Source organism: Pseudonaja textilis, chromosome Z (genome assembly GCF_049901715.1).
Source record: "Pseudonaja textilis isolate UNSWEBS1 chromosome Z, rPseTex1.2, whole genome shotgun sequence".
Lineage (NCBI taxonomy): Eukaryota > Metazoa > Chordata > Lepidosauria > Squamata > Elapidae > Pseudonaja > Pseudonaja textilis.
Genome location: NC_142008.1, coordinates 122,624,237 through 122,641,178, shown reverse-complemented (window position 1 = coordinate 122,641,178; position 16,942 = coordinate 122,624,237). Strand labels below are relative to the sequence as shown.

The 16,942-nt window shown below is 43.4% G+C and overlaps 1 protein-coding gene across 1 annotated transcript in view; it reads left to right on the top strand.

Moving 5' to 3' along the window:
• Nucleotides 1-15,189, top strand: part of PLOD3 (procollagen-lysine,2-oxoglutarate 5-dioxygenase 3) — a 51,810-nt gene extending 36,621 nt beyond the window's left edge. The window contains exons 11-19 of the mRNA XM_087915909.1: nucleotides 1,265-1,369; nucleotides 1,490-1,615; nucleotides 2,664-2,805; nucleotides 4,909-5,022; nucleotides 6,077-6,142; nucleotides 6,235-6,339; nucleotides 8,068-8,214; nucleotides 10,309-10,434; nucleotides 13,096-15,189. Coding sequence (XP_087772035.1) covers nucleotides 1,265-1,369; nucleotides 1,490-1,615; nucleotides 2,664-2,805; nucleotides 4,909-5,022; nucleotides 6,077-6,142; nucleotides 6,235-6,339; nucleotides 8,068-8,214; nucleotides 10,309-10,434; nucleotides 13,096-13,251 — 1,087 coding nt within the window. The 3' untranslated portion in view covers nucleotides 13,252-15,189. The remainder of the gene's footprint in view (nucleotides 1-1,264; nucleotides 1,370-1,489; nucleotides 1,616-2,663; nucleotides 2,806-4,908; nucleotides 5,023-6,076; nucleotides 6,143-6,234; nucleotides 6,340-8,067; nucleotides 8,215-10,308; nucleotides 10,435-13,095) is intronic.
• The last annotated feature ends 1,753 nt before the right edge of the window (nucleotides 15,190-16,942 follow it).

Below are 16,942 nucleotides of genomic sequence, written 5' to 3'. Positions count from 1 at the left end.
AAAAGCCATATGAGTGGGGAACATCTGCCTAAACCTGAGAATAAAAATCAAGTCTGAGATACTTGTCTACTCCAGGATTTAAATGCTACTCTTCTATTCCCTGTAAGCCCCCCAAAAACAAAAATGCCATTGTATTCTCATGCTTGAGACCTGCTCCATATTTACATAATGGTTCTGTCTAGTCTGAGAACTGCTGGTTCCTGCTAGCTAGATTTAACTCTTAACCCACTTTTCGTGCGCCTACAGTCTTTTGAAAGACAAAAGAGCTTTTTGAGATGGTGAGGAGAGAAGACCAAAGCATTTTCAAGGGCTAAAGTAAGCCAAGTCGAGAACTGAAGACATTTCCATGTGTTCAGTGTTTTTCTCAATATTTTGACCGATTTCATCTGCCTTTGTAGCCCCCCACTTCCTGGGGAAAAACAAAGGAGTCCAGATGTCACTAACTTACTTCATCAGTGAGATGGGTCTATTGAGGTTGCAGATAACAACTGCAAGTAGTCCTTGACTTACAACAATTTGTTTTGTGATCATTCAAAGTTACAACAGCACTGAAGAAAAGTAACTCACAACCATTTTTCACACTTACAACCATGGCAGCATCCCTATGGTCTTCTGATCAAAATTCAGATGCTCAGCAACTGTTTCATATTTATGACGGTTGCAATATCCCGGGGTTGAAATGTGATCCCCTTTGTGATCTTCCCAATAAGCAAAGTCAGTTGGGGACACTAGATTTAACTTTAACAACCATGTCACTAATTTAACAACTGCAGTGATTCACTTAACAATGATGGCAAGAAAGGTCATAAAATGGGGCAAAATTCACTGAAGAAATGTCTCACTTAGCTACATAAATTTTGGGCTCGATTGTTGTCGTAAGTCGAGGGCCACCTGTACATGGTCTCCTGTGTTTGGTTAGCAGAGAGAAATGGTCAGCAAAGCATCAACATTTTAATCCAGTGGTTTTTGACCTTGGCCATTTTAAGATGGGTGAACTTCAACTCCCCAAATTCCCCAGCTAGCCTGCCATCTTTAAGTCCACCAGTCTTAAAGCTGGCAAGTTTGAGAAACACAGTTCTAATCCATTCTTTCTTTCTTTCTTTCTTTCTTTCTTTCTTTCTTTCTTTCTTTCTTTCTTTCTTTCTTTCTTTCTTTCTTTCTTTCTGTCTGTCTTTCCTTCCTTCCTTCCTTCCTTCCTTCCTTCCTTCCTTCCTTCCTTCCTTCCTTCCTTCCTTCCTTCCTTCCTTCCTTTTTTGCATTCCAGGGATCTGTGCCGACAGGATCCCACCTGCGACTATTACTTCAGCCTTGATGCTGACGTGGTGATGACAAATCCCGAAATCCTGCAGATACTTATGCAGGAGAACAAGTAAGCAGTCATTCCCATACCCACCCAAGCTCTTAGCCTAGATGCAGGCCATATCACTTCTCTTCCCACCCACTGGCTTTTGCACTCCTGATTTCTATATTACTCCTCTGCACCATCCAGGTATGTGATTGCTCCCATGGTGTCTCGGTATGGCAAGCTTTGGTCCAACTTTTGGGGCGCCCTGAGTCCTGATGAATATTACGCCCGGTCAGAGGACTACGTGGAATTGGTGCAAGGCAAGAGAATGTAAGTAGGAATTTTAAACAGTTGGATGGTTGGATGGGCTTTTGTACAGCTCAAGACTTCTACAAGTCAGCTAGATGTATCTGTTTTCCCATGTACACCAGACAAGAAAGATAACCAAATTCTGCTTTATTGTGAGGCTAATTATTAGAATCTCACAACTCTGAAAGTACAAATCTCCCACTGTCTCCTTTACATACCAATAAACTAGGGAGAGTCCCCTTCTTGACTCAGCCTGCCATCCTTCCAAGGTGGGTAAAATAAGAGATTGTTGGGGGCAATAGCCTGACTCTGTAAACCAGTTAGAGAGAACTGTAAAAGCACTGTGAAGCAGTATATAAGTCTAAGTGCTATTGCTACTCTTCAATTGTAAAGGTATCTTACCATTGGTGGGATTAAAAAATTTTTATTACCAGTTCTGTGGGCATGGCGTGGCTTGGTGGGCATGGCTTGGTGGGCATGGCAGGAGAAGGATACTGCAAAATCCCCATTCCCTCCCCACTCCACTAACCTTCTTTCCAGCTCTGTTCTCCTGTGCAGGGCAACAAAAGAAGGCCCAGCTGATCAGCTGGGACTTTGGAGGCAGAGAATAGATGAGGGTGGGGCCAGTCAGAGGTGGTATTGGCTGGTTCTCCTAACTACTCAAAATTTCCACTACCAGTTCTCCAAAACTGGTCAGAACCTGCTGAATCCCATCTCTGAAATACAACCTTACTTTACCTTACCTTATCTTCTCATCTTACCTTACCTTACCTTATCCATCTTATCTTCTTATCTTACCTCACCTCACCTCACCTCACCTTATCTTATTTTATCTTAACTATCATATCTTCTTGGGAGGCAAGAGAAGGAGATGGCTTCCATCAATCTCCCTCCCTGTGGTCTTCCAAGAAGCCTTGTTGCATCTGGAATTTCGGACTGAATACTCCTTGGCATAATCTGAAAAAGGAAATGCTTTTCTTTTTCTTTTCTCTTTAATTTTCCAATCCCCATACTGCTGCCTTGCTTGTGGTTCTGCGGATTCTCATGGTGTTTTTCCCCCCTATTGCAGTGGGGTGTGGAACGTGCCCTATATCTCTCAGGCCTACCTGTTGAAAGGGGAGATCTTAAGGCAGGAGTTGCCCCAACGCAATATTTTCACCTTGGAGGACACGGATCCGGACATGGCCTTTTGTAAAAGTGTGCGGGAGAAGGTGAGAATTTTAGTGTCCTCACAGGCTGTTCATCCCAAAGAGTAAAGTTCTTAAGTTGTTTTTTGTATTTTATATTGATACTGTAAGTCTATTACAGAAGTCTTCAGTTGAGAACCAAAGTTTCAGCAACTGTTCAAAGTTGGGAGGGTGCTAAATGTCATAGTCCTCAACTTAAAACTGTTTGTTGAACAACTGTTCAAGGTTACAACGTTGTTCTGACCTAGCTTTCCCAAGATCATGAAGCAGACTCCTCGTCCCGATCAAAACCCCTTTTATTTAGGTTAAAGTGAATTCCTCTCCAGCAAAGTCCCGGCAAACAGTCTTTCATGAGATTTCACAACTACAGGCTTGGAGAGTTGCCAGGCCGATATCTTCCAAATGCCATGCTGCAGCAGCAATTCTTGGCAAGAAGTCAGGAACAGAACTTCACTCTAATGAATTGAACTAATTGCCTCCTGCAAACTCCACTCCCCTTTCACTCCTCTTTATTCCCTGTGGGAGGGGCCATTCACCGTCCACCTGAGCCTTTACTCCTGAGTCAACCCTTGTTCCTTAACTATTCCCTTCTCCTGGCAGCTCTGCGCATGAGCACATCAGGAACAGGCTCCAATTGTTCTTGTCCCAATGATCACTGACTCTGAAGGCAGCTGATAACTGTCAGACAGCCCTGGCCCCATCTCTGCCTCCGATGCAGAGCATTTGTTGGAACCTTCCCCAGACTCCCAGACTGGCCCATGTTCTTCCCCAACCTCCTCACTGTCTGAGTCTGCTGCCAGCTCTGCTGGCTGCTGGCGGGTCACAACAAATGGCAATGAAAAAAGTGATGTAGGTTTTTCACACTTACAACTGTTGCAGCATCCCCATGGCCACACATTCAAAATTTGGTCGCTCGGCAGTTGGTTCATATTTATGACGGTTGCAGTGATCCCTATTTGCGACTATCTGACAAGCAAAGTAAACAGGGAAGCCAGATTCACTTAACCACTGTGTGACTAACTTAACAACTGTAGTGATTCACTTAACCACCCTTAAGTGGTTGTAAAATGGGGTAAAACTCACTTAACATATGTGTTGCTTAGCATTTTGGGCTCAATTGAGGTCATAAGTCAAGGACTACCTGTAGTTTGGACCGGTCTTCAAAATTCAGGAAACAGTCTGGACATTTGACAGCCAACTTTTAACGATGCTTGCATTGTGCCATGATCATGTGATCACCAATCATGACCTGCCCTGATGACTTCGCACAAAGTCATTGGGGAAGCCAGCAAAGAAGGTCACACGTCTCTCCGGTAAATTGCTGGCAATCCTGCCTCTTTTTCTTCCAAAGAGCCTGGCACCTGCAGCACCTCCCTCCTTACCTGACAGCAACCCCCCCACCCCCCCACCGCCCTACCACACTTGCACTGTGCTGCAGCAACCACTTACCTGTCTAGTAGTCTGTTGGTGAGCCTGTCTGGGACCTGGGACTTCCTGCTGGCTTCTCCATTGACTAGTTGGGAGCCAGCAGAAAGTTGCAGGGAGGTCCTTGCTTAACAATCCACGGTCCTTGCTTAACAATGGCAGATTCGACTGATGAGATTGCCTTCACTAAGAGATGTGGTCATGTGATGCTTCACTTTACGACAGCATTGCTTAGCAATGGAACCTCTGCTCCCAATTACTATTGTTAAAAGAAGTAGTTTGGATTTAGTATAATTTTTTATAAATAGTAGTTTTATAAGCAATTTACCTTTATTTTCCCCAGGGACTGTTTTGACATATTCTTAAGGAGTAGAAATTTCCTTCAGACCAAAATATACTCTAAAGAGATATTTATTAACCTTGATAACTTTAAGAATTTCTTTTGTGGGTTTCAACTCCCAGAATTCCTCAGCCAACCTTGAAGTCCACACTTCTCAAAGTTATCGAAGTTGAGAAATGTTGCTCTAAGATTTTTTCTAAAAATCAGAACAAGCACATGACATTTGTGAAAGATATTTGTGTATATTTATATTTATATTACTTATATTTATTTCGAACATTTTTGGTATCGCTGGCATGTGAGTGCTTGGTATCCCAAGACTGCAAATTTGGCCTAAATTTGGCTCTTCCTCTTCTTTACAGGGCATCTTTCTCCATATTAGTAACCGGGATGATTTTGGACGCCTTATTTCCAGCACTAGATACAACATCTCCCGCCTACATCCTGAGCTCTGGCAGATTTCTGAAAATCCTTTGGTGAGCGTGCCCAGTTGCACAGGATGGGGTCCTTTTCTCTCTCAATCTCCTTCATCCAGCCCTGCGCCTAGATCTGGGAGTGTCAATCCCTCCCACAGACAAGTTGGTGTGGTTTATGGAGAGTTTTATTAGTATTCCTCAGCAGTTCTCTTCCCGCGGATTTAGAACTGTTCCAAACAAAGCCATTCACAAGCAAACCCAGATTAATCCCTCAGAAAAAGGCCAATTAGTCCATAAAACAAATAGCAAACTGCTCAAACAATAAGTCCCATAAACGTACACAAAGCCTCCAGGCAAAAATTGAAAGTCTTTAAGACCACATTATCTCATGGGTTATAGAAGTTCAGAGTCTCAAAACTCTCAAGCAGGAAACATGAACACACAGCCACGACCCCCAATCACATCTTTCTCAGCAGGCCACCCTCAGCCTGCCATGCTAAATAGCTTCCCTGTGCAGCCCATGAAGAGGGGCAGGGCCTTCTCTCGAGCAATCTGGTAGACCTCCTAGTTTCTCTGCCCTGTGTGTTTTGAGATCCATCAGGGCAGACACCTCCTCCCACTCCTCTTCACTAGCCTGCAAGCTGTCCCCAGCCAAAGCCTGTAATTCTTTTTCTGCCATCCATTCAGGGTTAGTTGTTGTTCAGGGTCAGTAATTAACTCTGGTTCCTGATGTGCCAAGAATGAGCTCATTGTCCCTCAAGCTGGCCTTCAAGAAAGAGCCGTAGGAGTCGTCCAAGGGAGACATCACAGGGAGGACTTCTTTGGAGGGGTGAGAAATTGTATGCTGGTGGAACTACCTTTGCAGTTTGCAGGGCATTATGAGAAATCCACATGTACTTCCTGGGTAGCAGTCCTTTGAGCTTCCCACAATGCCCAAGGCCCTCTGGAGAATTCTGGGAATTGTAGTCTCAGAGTATCTGAAAATGTTTGAGGAGATATGAACATTTTTGCAGAAATGTTTATTCCAGGACTGGATTGCCTGATACACATTAGATCAGGTTCTGATAACTTAGATTACTTTGTTTTTTAGTTTGTTCCTTTTCTTCCTGGACAGGACTGGCAGGAGAAATATATCCATGAGAACTACTCGCGCGTTCTTGAGGGAGAATTTTTTGAACAGGTGATTTATGTCTCTTTTCCCTGATCCTCTTGAGTTGTTGATTTGGCCCTTTCAAACTTCCTGGGCTCACTGTTTCTTCTTCCTGTTGGTAGCCTTGCCCTGATGTTTACTGGTTTCCGGTGTTCACCGATCAGATGTGCGACGATCTGGTGGAAGAGGTGGAACACTTCGGCCAGTGGTCTGGAGGAAAACATGAGGTGGGACCACCTTAGCCTTTTTTCCTCCACCAAGGTGATCCTTCAGGTTGCTTAATTTGGAAATGGGGAGAGTTGGGAAGAGGGTCAAAGAAGACTTGTAAAATCACGAGGGACCTTAGAAAAAAAACAATTGGAACGCTGAATGTTAAAACAAGGTATTATTGAGGAGTAGGGCAGTTCACAGAAGGATCAAAAGAAATCAAAATGGTGACTAGTCTTCTTTCCTGTGTGTTGGAAGTAAAACAAGAGTTGTGCTTCACAAACTCAGTCATGGCCATGATAATTTTTGGCCCTTTTCATCCTATAGACAAGGTGCATAAAATGGACTATGATATGGGGAAGGAGGAACACTGGATTTGGGGTGCCTCCAAGCCCACATCTTATCCACACCCCACAATATGGAGATTGGAAAAAGAGTCAGAAGAGATAAAAGGACAGGCTCCATAATTTATGGAATTTCTTACTTACAAGACAGGAAGACCATACTTAACCTGGTGACCTTAATGTGTTGAGGCACACAAATGAAAAAGAATCCATCAGTTTCCCAGTCTGAAGGTGAATCATTTGTAGAAAACTGGCTTGGCCTAGTTCCTGAACAATCTTCTTAAAAGGTCTTCCATTTTTCGCATGATGTTCCTCTTCCCAACCCTTTGGGATAGTCTAAGAGACCTGACTGAAATCATGAATATAATATTACTATCAACCATCACATTGGGATATGCAGCAAAAGAAACTCGTAGGATTTTATTTTGCCAAGAGTATAACTTTACTGATAAATTCATGTAGGGACAGAAGAAATGAAGCCAGTTCTGAAGTTTTTGCATGAAGTAGCGTAGTTAAAATCCTCTTTTCTCCCCTGGGCCACCCACTGCTTATTGCCACCAATCAATTGCAGTCAACTTGTTTTGGGATATGATCTTTAACCTGGGGGATCGGGATGTTGCCAGGCGACGTTCCATAATTCCCTCTCTTGCATTCCAAATCCACCACCAATCTCCCTGTTTCTGTTGTCTGCTTGCGAGGCAAGTCAAGACGATTACTTTTATTGTAAGGTGAAAGTAACCAAGTTTGAAAGTGCTTCCTCTTCCCCCGCCTTTACACTCCAGAGAACTAGGGAGGATCAGCACTGAGATACTTTCTCCACAGCCACTCCTGCTCTGGACTCAGATTTCCTTTATCCCGGGGTTCCCAATCCGTGGTCCATACAGTGACACTGGGCCGTGGCATGCCAGAAACTTGGCCATGCAAACAAGCAAAGCATCATCTCTGGGATTCAGGCAGCATGCAAAACCTCTTCTGTTCCACTCTCCTCGGAACTAGTCCCTGGTACCCAAAAGTTTGGGGGCTGGTGCCTTATCTGACCACCGTCTAAGTCAGGGGTGTCAAACTCAATTTCATTGACAACAGCATCAAGGCTATGATTGACCACAGGAGAGGAGGGTGTGGTTGACCGGGTGGGTGTGGCCAATTGGATGTGCGTGACCAGCTTGACGCCACTCCCCAAACAGCTGGCATGTTTCCTCCTTGCACTGAGTAGACCGGGCCGAAGCCACGCAAGCCAGCCCCTTACATTTTCCAGGATGGCCCCACCAGCCAGATCCAACTACACCATGGGCTCCTGGGCCTTGTGTTTGACACCCCTGGTCTAGGCTACTGCTCTTCCTTCTGTCTCGCTAGCTTATTTTCACATCCGATCACAATTCTTCTCGTTCCGTACCTCCCATCTAGGACACTCGACTGGTTGGCGGCTATGAGAACGTCCCCACTGTTGACATTCACATGAACCAAATCGGCTTTGAGAAGGAATGGCTGCAGTTCTTGCAGGACTACATTGCACCAGTCACAGAAAAGTTCTATCCAGGCTACCACACCAAGGTAATAGCAGCGTGTCTGAAGGTTATTGGGAGCCGAGTGAAGGTGGAGAAAGCAGAGAGTCCTACAGGATGTCTTTTGCCATTTCTACAACATAATTAGGGCCGTAACGGTTGCTTCTCCCCCTCCCCCCCATTTGTCACATGACTGTGTCAGTTAATGACGCTGCTTCCAGTCGCCCCAGTTGTTGCCATTAAGTGAGGATTACTAGGGTGGTTGAAGATCTTATGCGACTGCCACTTCTGATTTCCTGCTGGCTTACCCATTGACTTTGCTTATGGGAAGCCGGCAGGGTACATCAGACATTGCAATCGCAGGATCGCTACAAAGCTGGAACTCTAAGGACTGGTTGTAAGTTCCTTTCATTCCAGGTTATCACATGTTTGACTAGTTGCTGAACAAGAGTTGTAACCAAAAGACCATCTAAACGATCATCCCTAGTCAGATTCAAATTTAGCAGCTAGATTTACATGCCACAGTGGCACAGTAGAGTGCAGTATTGCAGGCTACTTCTGCTGACTGCCAGCTGCCTACAATTTGGCAGTTCAAATCCCATCAGGCTCAAGGTTGACTCAGCCTTCTGTCCTTCTGAGGTGGATAAAATGAGGATCCAGATTGTTGGGGGCAATAGGCTGACTGTAAACTGCTTAGAAGGGGTTGTAAAGCAGTATATAAGTCTTCGTGGTGCTATAAAACTTAGTTTATACTTTGTTTTGGGGTTTATTGGGGGGGAAGTAGCATTGGGTGAGTACAATAGTTCTGACTTATTTATGGTTAAATGTAATGTGCAATAACCCCTCACTCCACTAAATGGGCTAAATCAGTATCAGTTGGGCTGTAAAAACTCAACTGATTTTATAAAGATCAGATTTAAGTTTCTTCTCCTAAAAAGTTCTGTGTCCTTTTCACAATTGGCCACATCTGTTTCCTTTGGGTATTATTTTTATTACCCAGAATGGACTAGACACAAAACTATTCCGTGTTTTGGTATGGTGGGGCTCTTATGGGAAACTTCAGTTTTTGAATGAACGCATTTTATTTAATAGCGTAAAGTTTTGGTGGGCTACAGTTCGTTTCATCAAATACACAGATGCCTTTTCATAAAATTTGTTTATGGGGGGGAAAAGTGCTACAGACTCTTATAAATCAAAACCCCTGTAAATAAAGTCCACCAATGTTGGAAAGGTTGTTTAAAAAATAGAGATATGGTATGTGTATGCATGAAATAAATATGTTCAGTTCCTGGAAAGGATAGGGTAACATTCAAATTTTCAGGTAAAGAATATGACAGTGAGTAGTCATTGACTTCCAGTGGAATGTTTTTTTTCACTGCCCAGTCTAATTGTCTGTCTCCCAAGGACTGACCAGATCTAACCCTGCTTAGCTTTAAAAACAAAAAAGTCAGCCTGGTGCTGTCATCTACTCTTTACTGTCCACTTAGATTTTTGAGATCTGCCAGTGGCAAGAAAACAACTTGGGCATGCTGTACCTGCAGTGAATATGATTGCACCATTTAGGCAGGTAGCGACTAATTCAGATGAGGAGGTGTGAGAGTCAGGGCCAGCATCAAGGCAACCTGAGAGCCCCGAGGGGAAAGAGGGAATGGAGCTGGCAGAGAAAGAGAGACAGAGGCAGAGCCTGGGCTGTTCATCAGCCCTTGGATGGAGAGTCAACAGCCCCCAGGTCTGAAGGTGGCTGATGAGGAAGAAGAGGAAGAGCTGGGTCCAGTGCCTGATGCGTGGATGTGCCAAAGGCAGAGGAGAGGAGAGCAGTGGAAATCCATGGGCTGATCCTTGGGAAGGAAGAGACACCACTTTAGTAAAGCCCCATTCTAGCTCTGGGGATAAAAGGCAGGGGGAGGAGCTGAATAGATGTGGCATACAACTATTCATCTCCTGGCCAGATGGATTTGTTAGCCTGCAATGAGAGAGAAACTTTTTGCCTGGGCTGCTGATGCTCCTAATAAAGGAATCTTTGAGCTAATTTCAGAGGGTTTGTCATGTTTGGGGAGCTGGGTCAGAACAGGTATGTACACAATGTGCCATTCTCTACCCTGCCTTCACCAGGAAGGCGCTAACTCCAATCTCCTGTTCTCAGGCTCGTGCAATCATGAACTTCATGGTCCGATACCGTCCGGACGAACAGCCTTCTCTTCGCCCCCATCATGATTCCTCCACTTTCACCATCAATGTTGCTCTTAACCACAAAGGGATAGATTATGAGGTGAGTGCTCTTGGAGGACAGGTTGTCTTCTGTGAAGAGCTGGAGTTCCCTGTGCTTGACTTGGTCTTGGATGCTTTAGGACTGTGAAGAGAGTGAGAATAGAATTAGGGTTTCAACAATTCTTGAGATGAATTGATTTGAACTTAGCGCATTGCGCAAACTAAGTTTATGTTTCAGGATCCAATCTGGGTCGGTAACCGGGATCAGAGGTTTTGTCTTCCGAGCTTTTGGACTTGTGCTGGAGCCCATCTCCAGGGAACTTCTCGCTAGCGAAGTGTGTGTGTTATATGGTGTTCAGTGTGTGAGTTATATGGTGCCTGTTATATATGGCTTTTTAGATGTTCATTTGGGGTAAGTCGTTGGCTGTTGTTCGCTTGTGCTACCAAGCTCTCCCATCCTTAGTACTTGAAAAGCTAGTGATAAATCAGCCTGTTGACAGGTGAAGTTTCCCAGACTTCAGTCATGTCCCTGGCTGTTTTTGTGCCTGCTTGTCCAACAATCTTAGTAGCTGCAAAATTGAATGTATGTCCTTGTTCATTGTAGTGTGGGTTGCAGATTGGATCCTGCAACATTATCCCGGGACATGTATACCTGCCTTCATTCATACATTTATGTTTGCCATGGGTGCATGATGGACCGTGGGGTCAGTATTGACTCTTTAACAATTACAGAGATAGACCTTCTCCAGGATGGTCACTCTGCAACTTAATCTTTCGGTTCTTCCAATGGTGCACCTAAGGCCATTGCATCCATCTACCTTGCTGCTGGTTGTCTTCTTCCCTTTCTTCCATTCTTCCCAGCATGATAGACCTCTCAAGAGGGCCTAGTCTTGCACAATGTGTCAGTGTTTGCAGCATGACTACTATTGTGATACAACCCAGGAGCACAACACAGCACACAGAGGCTTTGCCTTTTAACAGTGATTTATATACAAGACAGCTATATACTGTACATACATATATGTGGTAGACAAATATGTGGCAATCAATCAATCTTCTTTACTTTGCACAGAGAACTACAATGGAGACAGAACACAAGGAGAGAGAGGTATGCCCTCTCATGTCTCCATATATATAAACAGCTTCTTAAAGTGGTAAAACCCTGTGGACCCATCCTCAATCTTAAAGTGGCATTAACTCTGCTGATTCATCCTCATTGCATCAGCCTTACAGCAGCTGTTCACCTATTAAATCAATACCTTAACACTCCTCCCATTTAAAGCTGAACAGTTGATAATCCAAATTAACATAGTTAATTTAATTAAATTAATTAATTAAAAGTTAAAGCTTTAACATAGTTCTGATATTTTGTCCACAGATACAGGCTTTATTAATATGTTGGCTATATTAAAGTCAGTAGAACACTGCTGTAATCTTTTTTTTTTAATAAAAATTTTATTTGGGTTTTCACAAAACATAATACAAGTAAAATTTCTTTTTTTGAGAATAGCGTGGTACTGGGTTATCACTTCTCCATATAGATACAAATTCAATTTCATATTCATCTTTGTGTTCTATTCCATATCTTATTACTATTTTAACATTTTCTCAATAATTTTTCCCTTCCCTTAGTTTTCTCAATCTTACTTTTAATGATCTCATTCCTTTCTAAATTCAATTATATATATCTTTTTCTAAGTTTCAGTCTTTCTAGTCATTATATTTATACTTTTGTCTGTCCTGTTTCAATTTCATATTTTCTTTTCTCATTAAACAAATTTTTTCCCTGTAGTTACTAATTGGAGTATGACACCTTTGTATCTTTTAATTTTTATCCATTCAATTCTTATTTAAACTTCAATTTATGCCTTTAAAATTATAACATTCAACATAACACATAACTTCCAGTCAAATTTTGCTTGGTACATTCTTAAAATACGCACTAAATTCTTAAAGAGAAAATATATATATATATATACATAACAATAATAAATAAAATACTTATTCTATTCCAATTCAGCTCTATCATTAATGTTAGTTATAATCTTTGACATCTTTAATATTTCTTTTCAATAGGGTATCATACTTCTAGGAATACTTATAATATTTCCATAATTTTTTCATGTTTCTTTCATATTCCTCTTCACTTAAATTTTTATAACACATTTATAATTATTAAAATGTTCCCCTCCTTTCCTAGTTTCATTCTCTCATTCTCTTTATTTCATTTATTTATTAAACATTCCATTACATTACAATGAGTATTTTATCTATCATTTTAATCACACTTTTCATATTTTAAAAGTTAATTTCTATTTCTAATATAACAATACTATCTTATGTACCCTTGCAGAATCCCCCTTTCAATTAAGTTTTCACCCAGTATCTCTGTGTTTTCTAAATAGGCTTATACCCTTAATCTTGGTACATTTTCCCTGTTTCTCTATGTCCTGTCTGTCCTTTATAATTTCTTTTCCTTTCCCTCTTCCCACTCTTCTTCTCCCTTCCCTTTTTGACCCTTTCTCTAATTCTGATTCTCTCTTCTGTAATCCTCTCGTTTCTTCCTAATGTTGTAATTACTTTTCAAACTATTCTTTTTGGGGGTTGTTTTTTCAAATCTTAAATTTTTCATTCTCACTCTCACTGCTGTAATCTTAATCTTAGCCTATAAATAATTTGAACCTGGTCTTGTCTGTCTAAAATGGTTCTCTCTGTTCCCTAGGGAGGAGGCTGCCGATTTCTCCGCTACAATTGCAACGTGGAATCTCCACGCAAGGGCTGGAGCCTGATCCACCCAGGACGTCTCACCCACTACCACGAAGGTTTGCCCACCACTTGGGGCACCCGCTACATCATGGTTTCCTTTGTGGACCCCTAATGCTGGCACCCCCTGGCTCACCCCCCCTCCGGCCCATGGATCAATGAGGGCACCGTGGCGGTCAGTGCATGAGGAGAGGTGCGGAAAAGAGGGGACTCTCTCTCTCTCTCCAGCTTCGTTGCCACTTAGTGCCTTCAAAAGCAGAGAAAGAGACAACTGATTTCCAAGCACAAATGGATTCGGCTACTTCATCATCAGTCATCACTAGCATCAGGAGCCACTGTTGCCTGCCCTCATCTCCCATTGTCCCAAGATTGGAGAAACACAGAGGCCATTCCACTCTTCGGCCAGTTGTTACTTGATCCGGATCTGCTCCCTGTGGTTCAGCATCCAAAAGAATTCTTACCATGTTAAGGGGACAAGTATTGTTGGGCTAAGACTCTCCATAGGATGAATTTGAGGTTGCTGTTCAGTTGCTATATCACATCTGACTCTTTGCGACCTCGTGGACCATAGCACGCCATGCCCCACCCTCCACTTCCTCTGGTGTCTCCCGGAGTTTGTCCAAATTCTTGTTCATTGCATTGATGACATTATCTAACCACTTGATGAGCTGTGGCGGTGCGGTGGTTAGAGTGCAGTACTGCAGGCTAGACTGCTGGTTGACTGCAATTTGGCAGTTCGAATCTCACCAGGCTCAAGGTTGACTCAGCCTTCCGTCCTTCTGAGGTTGGTAAAATGAGGACCCAGATTACTGGGGGCAATATGCTGACTCTGTAAACCGCTTACAGAGGGCTGTAAAGCACTGTTAGCAGTATATAGGTCTAAGTGCTATTGATATTGCTATTTCATCCTCTGCTGTCACCTTCTACTTTTGCCTTCCATCTTTCCCAACATCAGGGTCTTTTCCAGCAAGACCTTTCTTCTATTTTGGTGGCCAAAGCATTTGAGCATCAGAGAAACAGAGTTGGAAGGGACTTTGGAGGTCTTCTAGTCCAACCCCCTGCTTAAGCAAGAAACCCTATGCCATTTCAGACAAAAAGAATGTCCAATCCCTTGTTAAAAAGAGAGAGCTACAGCTTCACTATTTGTCCTTCCAAAGAACATTCAGGGTTGATTTCCTTCAGAATTTACTGATTGGATCTCCTTGCAGTCTTGCTAGAATCTTCTCCAACACCATAGGATGGATAAAAACCTGAATTCTTCCCTGCCAGAATTCCAGAATTTCATCTCGTCCGCTCCTAATTTTCTGTCAAGCCCCCTCCTTGGGCTACAATCTGCCATGTTCTTTCTGAATTCGATTTTGGGAGAGTGGCGGGGGGGCACAAGATCTGGCTACTGGTGAAACAATAAGGGTGTTTCAGCCCAGCTCTCATGCACGAGAAGATTGGGATGGGGCCAGAAGTTGTGCCCTGGAAGGCTTCTTTCTTTGTTTACAAAAGCAACTCCAGGAAGTCCAAGGAAGCAATGAAGAAAGAAGACAAAGGACAAATTGGTTTTTCTTCACTCCTGATCCTGGGGAGAGAGAAAGTCTTCTGTATAGGCATGCCTCTCGACTCCGTTGGGCTGGAAAGGGAGGGAGGAGGACACAGGAGGCTAACTACAGTTATAAATCAGCCCCCACCCAAAAAAATCTCTTGATGCATTTTCAGATTCCTACGAATGTTAAGCACTGTAATGGGAGCAAAGACATCAGTCACATCTTATTTTCCAATGCTGGGCACAATCCCAGGGCTAAAAGTCTTTCAGTCATCATGCTCCATAAAGGGTGACCTGTATCTATTTGATAACTAAGAGACCCTTCTTTTCATTCCTCGAGCCTTGTGGCTCTTGGTGGGAGCTCACAGCCTTGTGTAGCCTCTCACAATACTGTACGCCATGGGCTATTGGTCAGTGCGGGCGGAGGGGTGGCAGTGTGCTAGCGGTGTCCCATACGAAGCGTGCTTTAAATTATTTCCTGTTGGACAGCACACTAAATAAAGCTCTGTTTTAAAAGAGGCAAGTGCGCTCAGCTTTACTTGAGAAAAGGGAGAAATGGAAGTTTTGCAACCTGATCTCGTTGGCTAGAGATCTTTTGGTTAGTCAGGATCGTTGGAAGAGGCTTTAGAGGTCAGCTGCTCGGGGAAGAATCCCCTGGAACATATCTAGCAGGAGGCTCTCTAGTCTTTGAAGATCTTTAGTGAAGACTATTTCATGTGGCTCTCTGTTCCACTGGCTAATGGTTCAAGGTCTATAGTTCATCCTTCCTGATACCCATCTTGCATCTACTGTGTTTCCCCAAAAATACGACCTACCCCAGAAGTAAGTCCTAGCTTGATTTTTCCATGTGCTCAATATAAGCCCCCCCCCCCCCAAATAAGCCCTAATTAAGATGCCACCCACTCCAGGTTGCACAGGTAAAAATTAAGGTAGGATGGGGATGAGGGGGTACTACTTACCTTCAGATAGTTGCAGCCAGGCCTCGCACACCTCGGCTCATTTCTTCTGCAGCTGGCAAGGCTTTCCTGAAGGCCTCTGCAGCCAATAACAGAGCTCCGGCTCGATCTGGAGCCGTGTTATTGGCTGCAGTGGCCTTCAGGAAAGCCTTGCTGGTCAAAGAAGTTCCTGAAGGCCTCTGATAGTAAAAAAGATGTTTGGGGCGATGTACGCAAGTGAGGTGAGTTAGTGGATGACATTCCCCCCCTCCCAAAAATAAGACCTGGTGCCTCTTTTGGTGGCAAAAAGTATAAGACAGTGTCTTATTTTGGGGAGAATGGTACTCTTTAAGCCATTCTTTTTAGATGTTTGTAATGATACAAGGGTGTTGTGTATGAACTAAACCAGTGTTGTCAACCTCGGCAGGTTTATGATGCACGGACCTCAACTCCCAGCATTGCTGGCTGGGGAATTCTGGGAGTTTAAGTTCATGCATCTTAAACCTATAGAAGTTAACAAATGCCAAACTAAGGGATCAGTTTGCCTTCCAAGATTCCCTGAGCCAGGAATTCTAATCGATTGGAAATTCTTAAATTTCCGATGGGAAGAAAACCAGCTCACTCATTCAGTAGACCCATCATTGATGTTTCCTTCCAGTACCAGCTAAATCCCTTCTTGTTTCTACAATTGGAAAACTGAGCCATCCGTTCAGTCTTCCCCACTAAGGCAAGTCGAATAATACTCCTTTCAACACCAGCAAACGGGAGCTGAGCACAGAGGCCTCTATTCTTATCTCCAATTGCAGACTTGAAACACAATCCTGAGCTGTAATATTAAGACTTCTCCAATGTCAGGCTCGTACTCCAGCTGATATTTGAAGCTAGAAGCTTCCCATTTAAGGTAAAAAGCTTAGTTCGTACAATCTATTAATCCTACTGGTTATATGTTCTCTTCTGGCTTTGTGAGTTGTCAAAGGGAACTATTCTGGTTTGGGGAATTTGGTATTTTGGGCAAACACCAGCCTTGGTATTAAGTGTTCTGACCTGGCTCCCAAGCATGCTGTTTTTAATTAACCAGTCCCTTTGTTAGGAGTGCCGGCAAAGAGACTCTCTCTCTCTCACACACACACAGCAGTCTCTTAAGTGCCTATGGAAAACAAAGCTTGCTCCCTTTCCCCTTGAACCAACTCCCAACACACCAGGAGTGTCTCTCTCACCACACTCTTAACGGAAGTCCTGGAAGGTGCACCCACTCTTCTTCCAGCAGCAGATCTCTCCCTCCCTCTCTTTCCCTCTCTTTCTCTCTCTCACACAAACATACATACACACAATGTTCT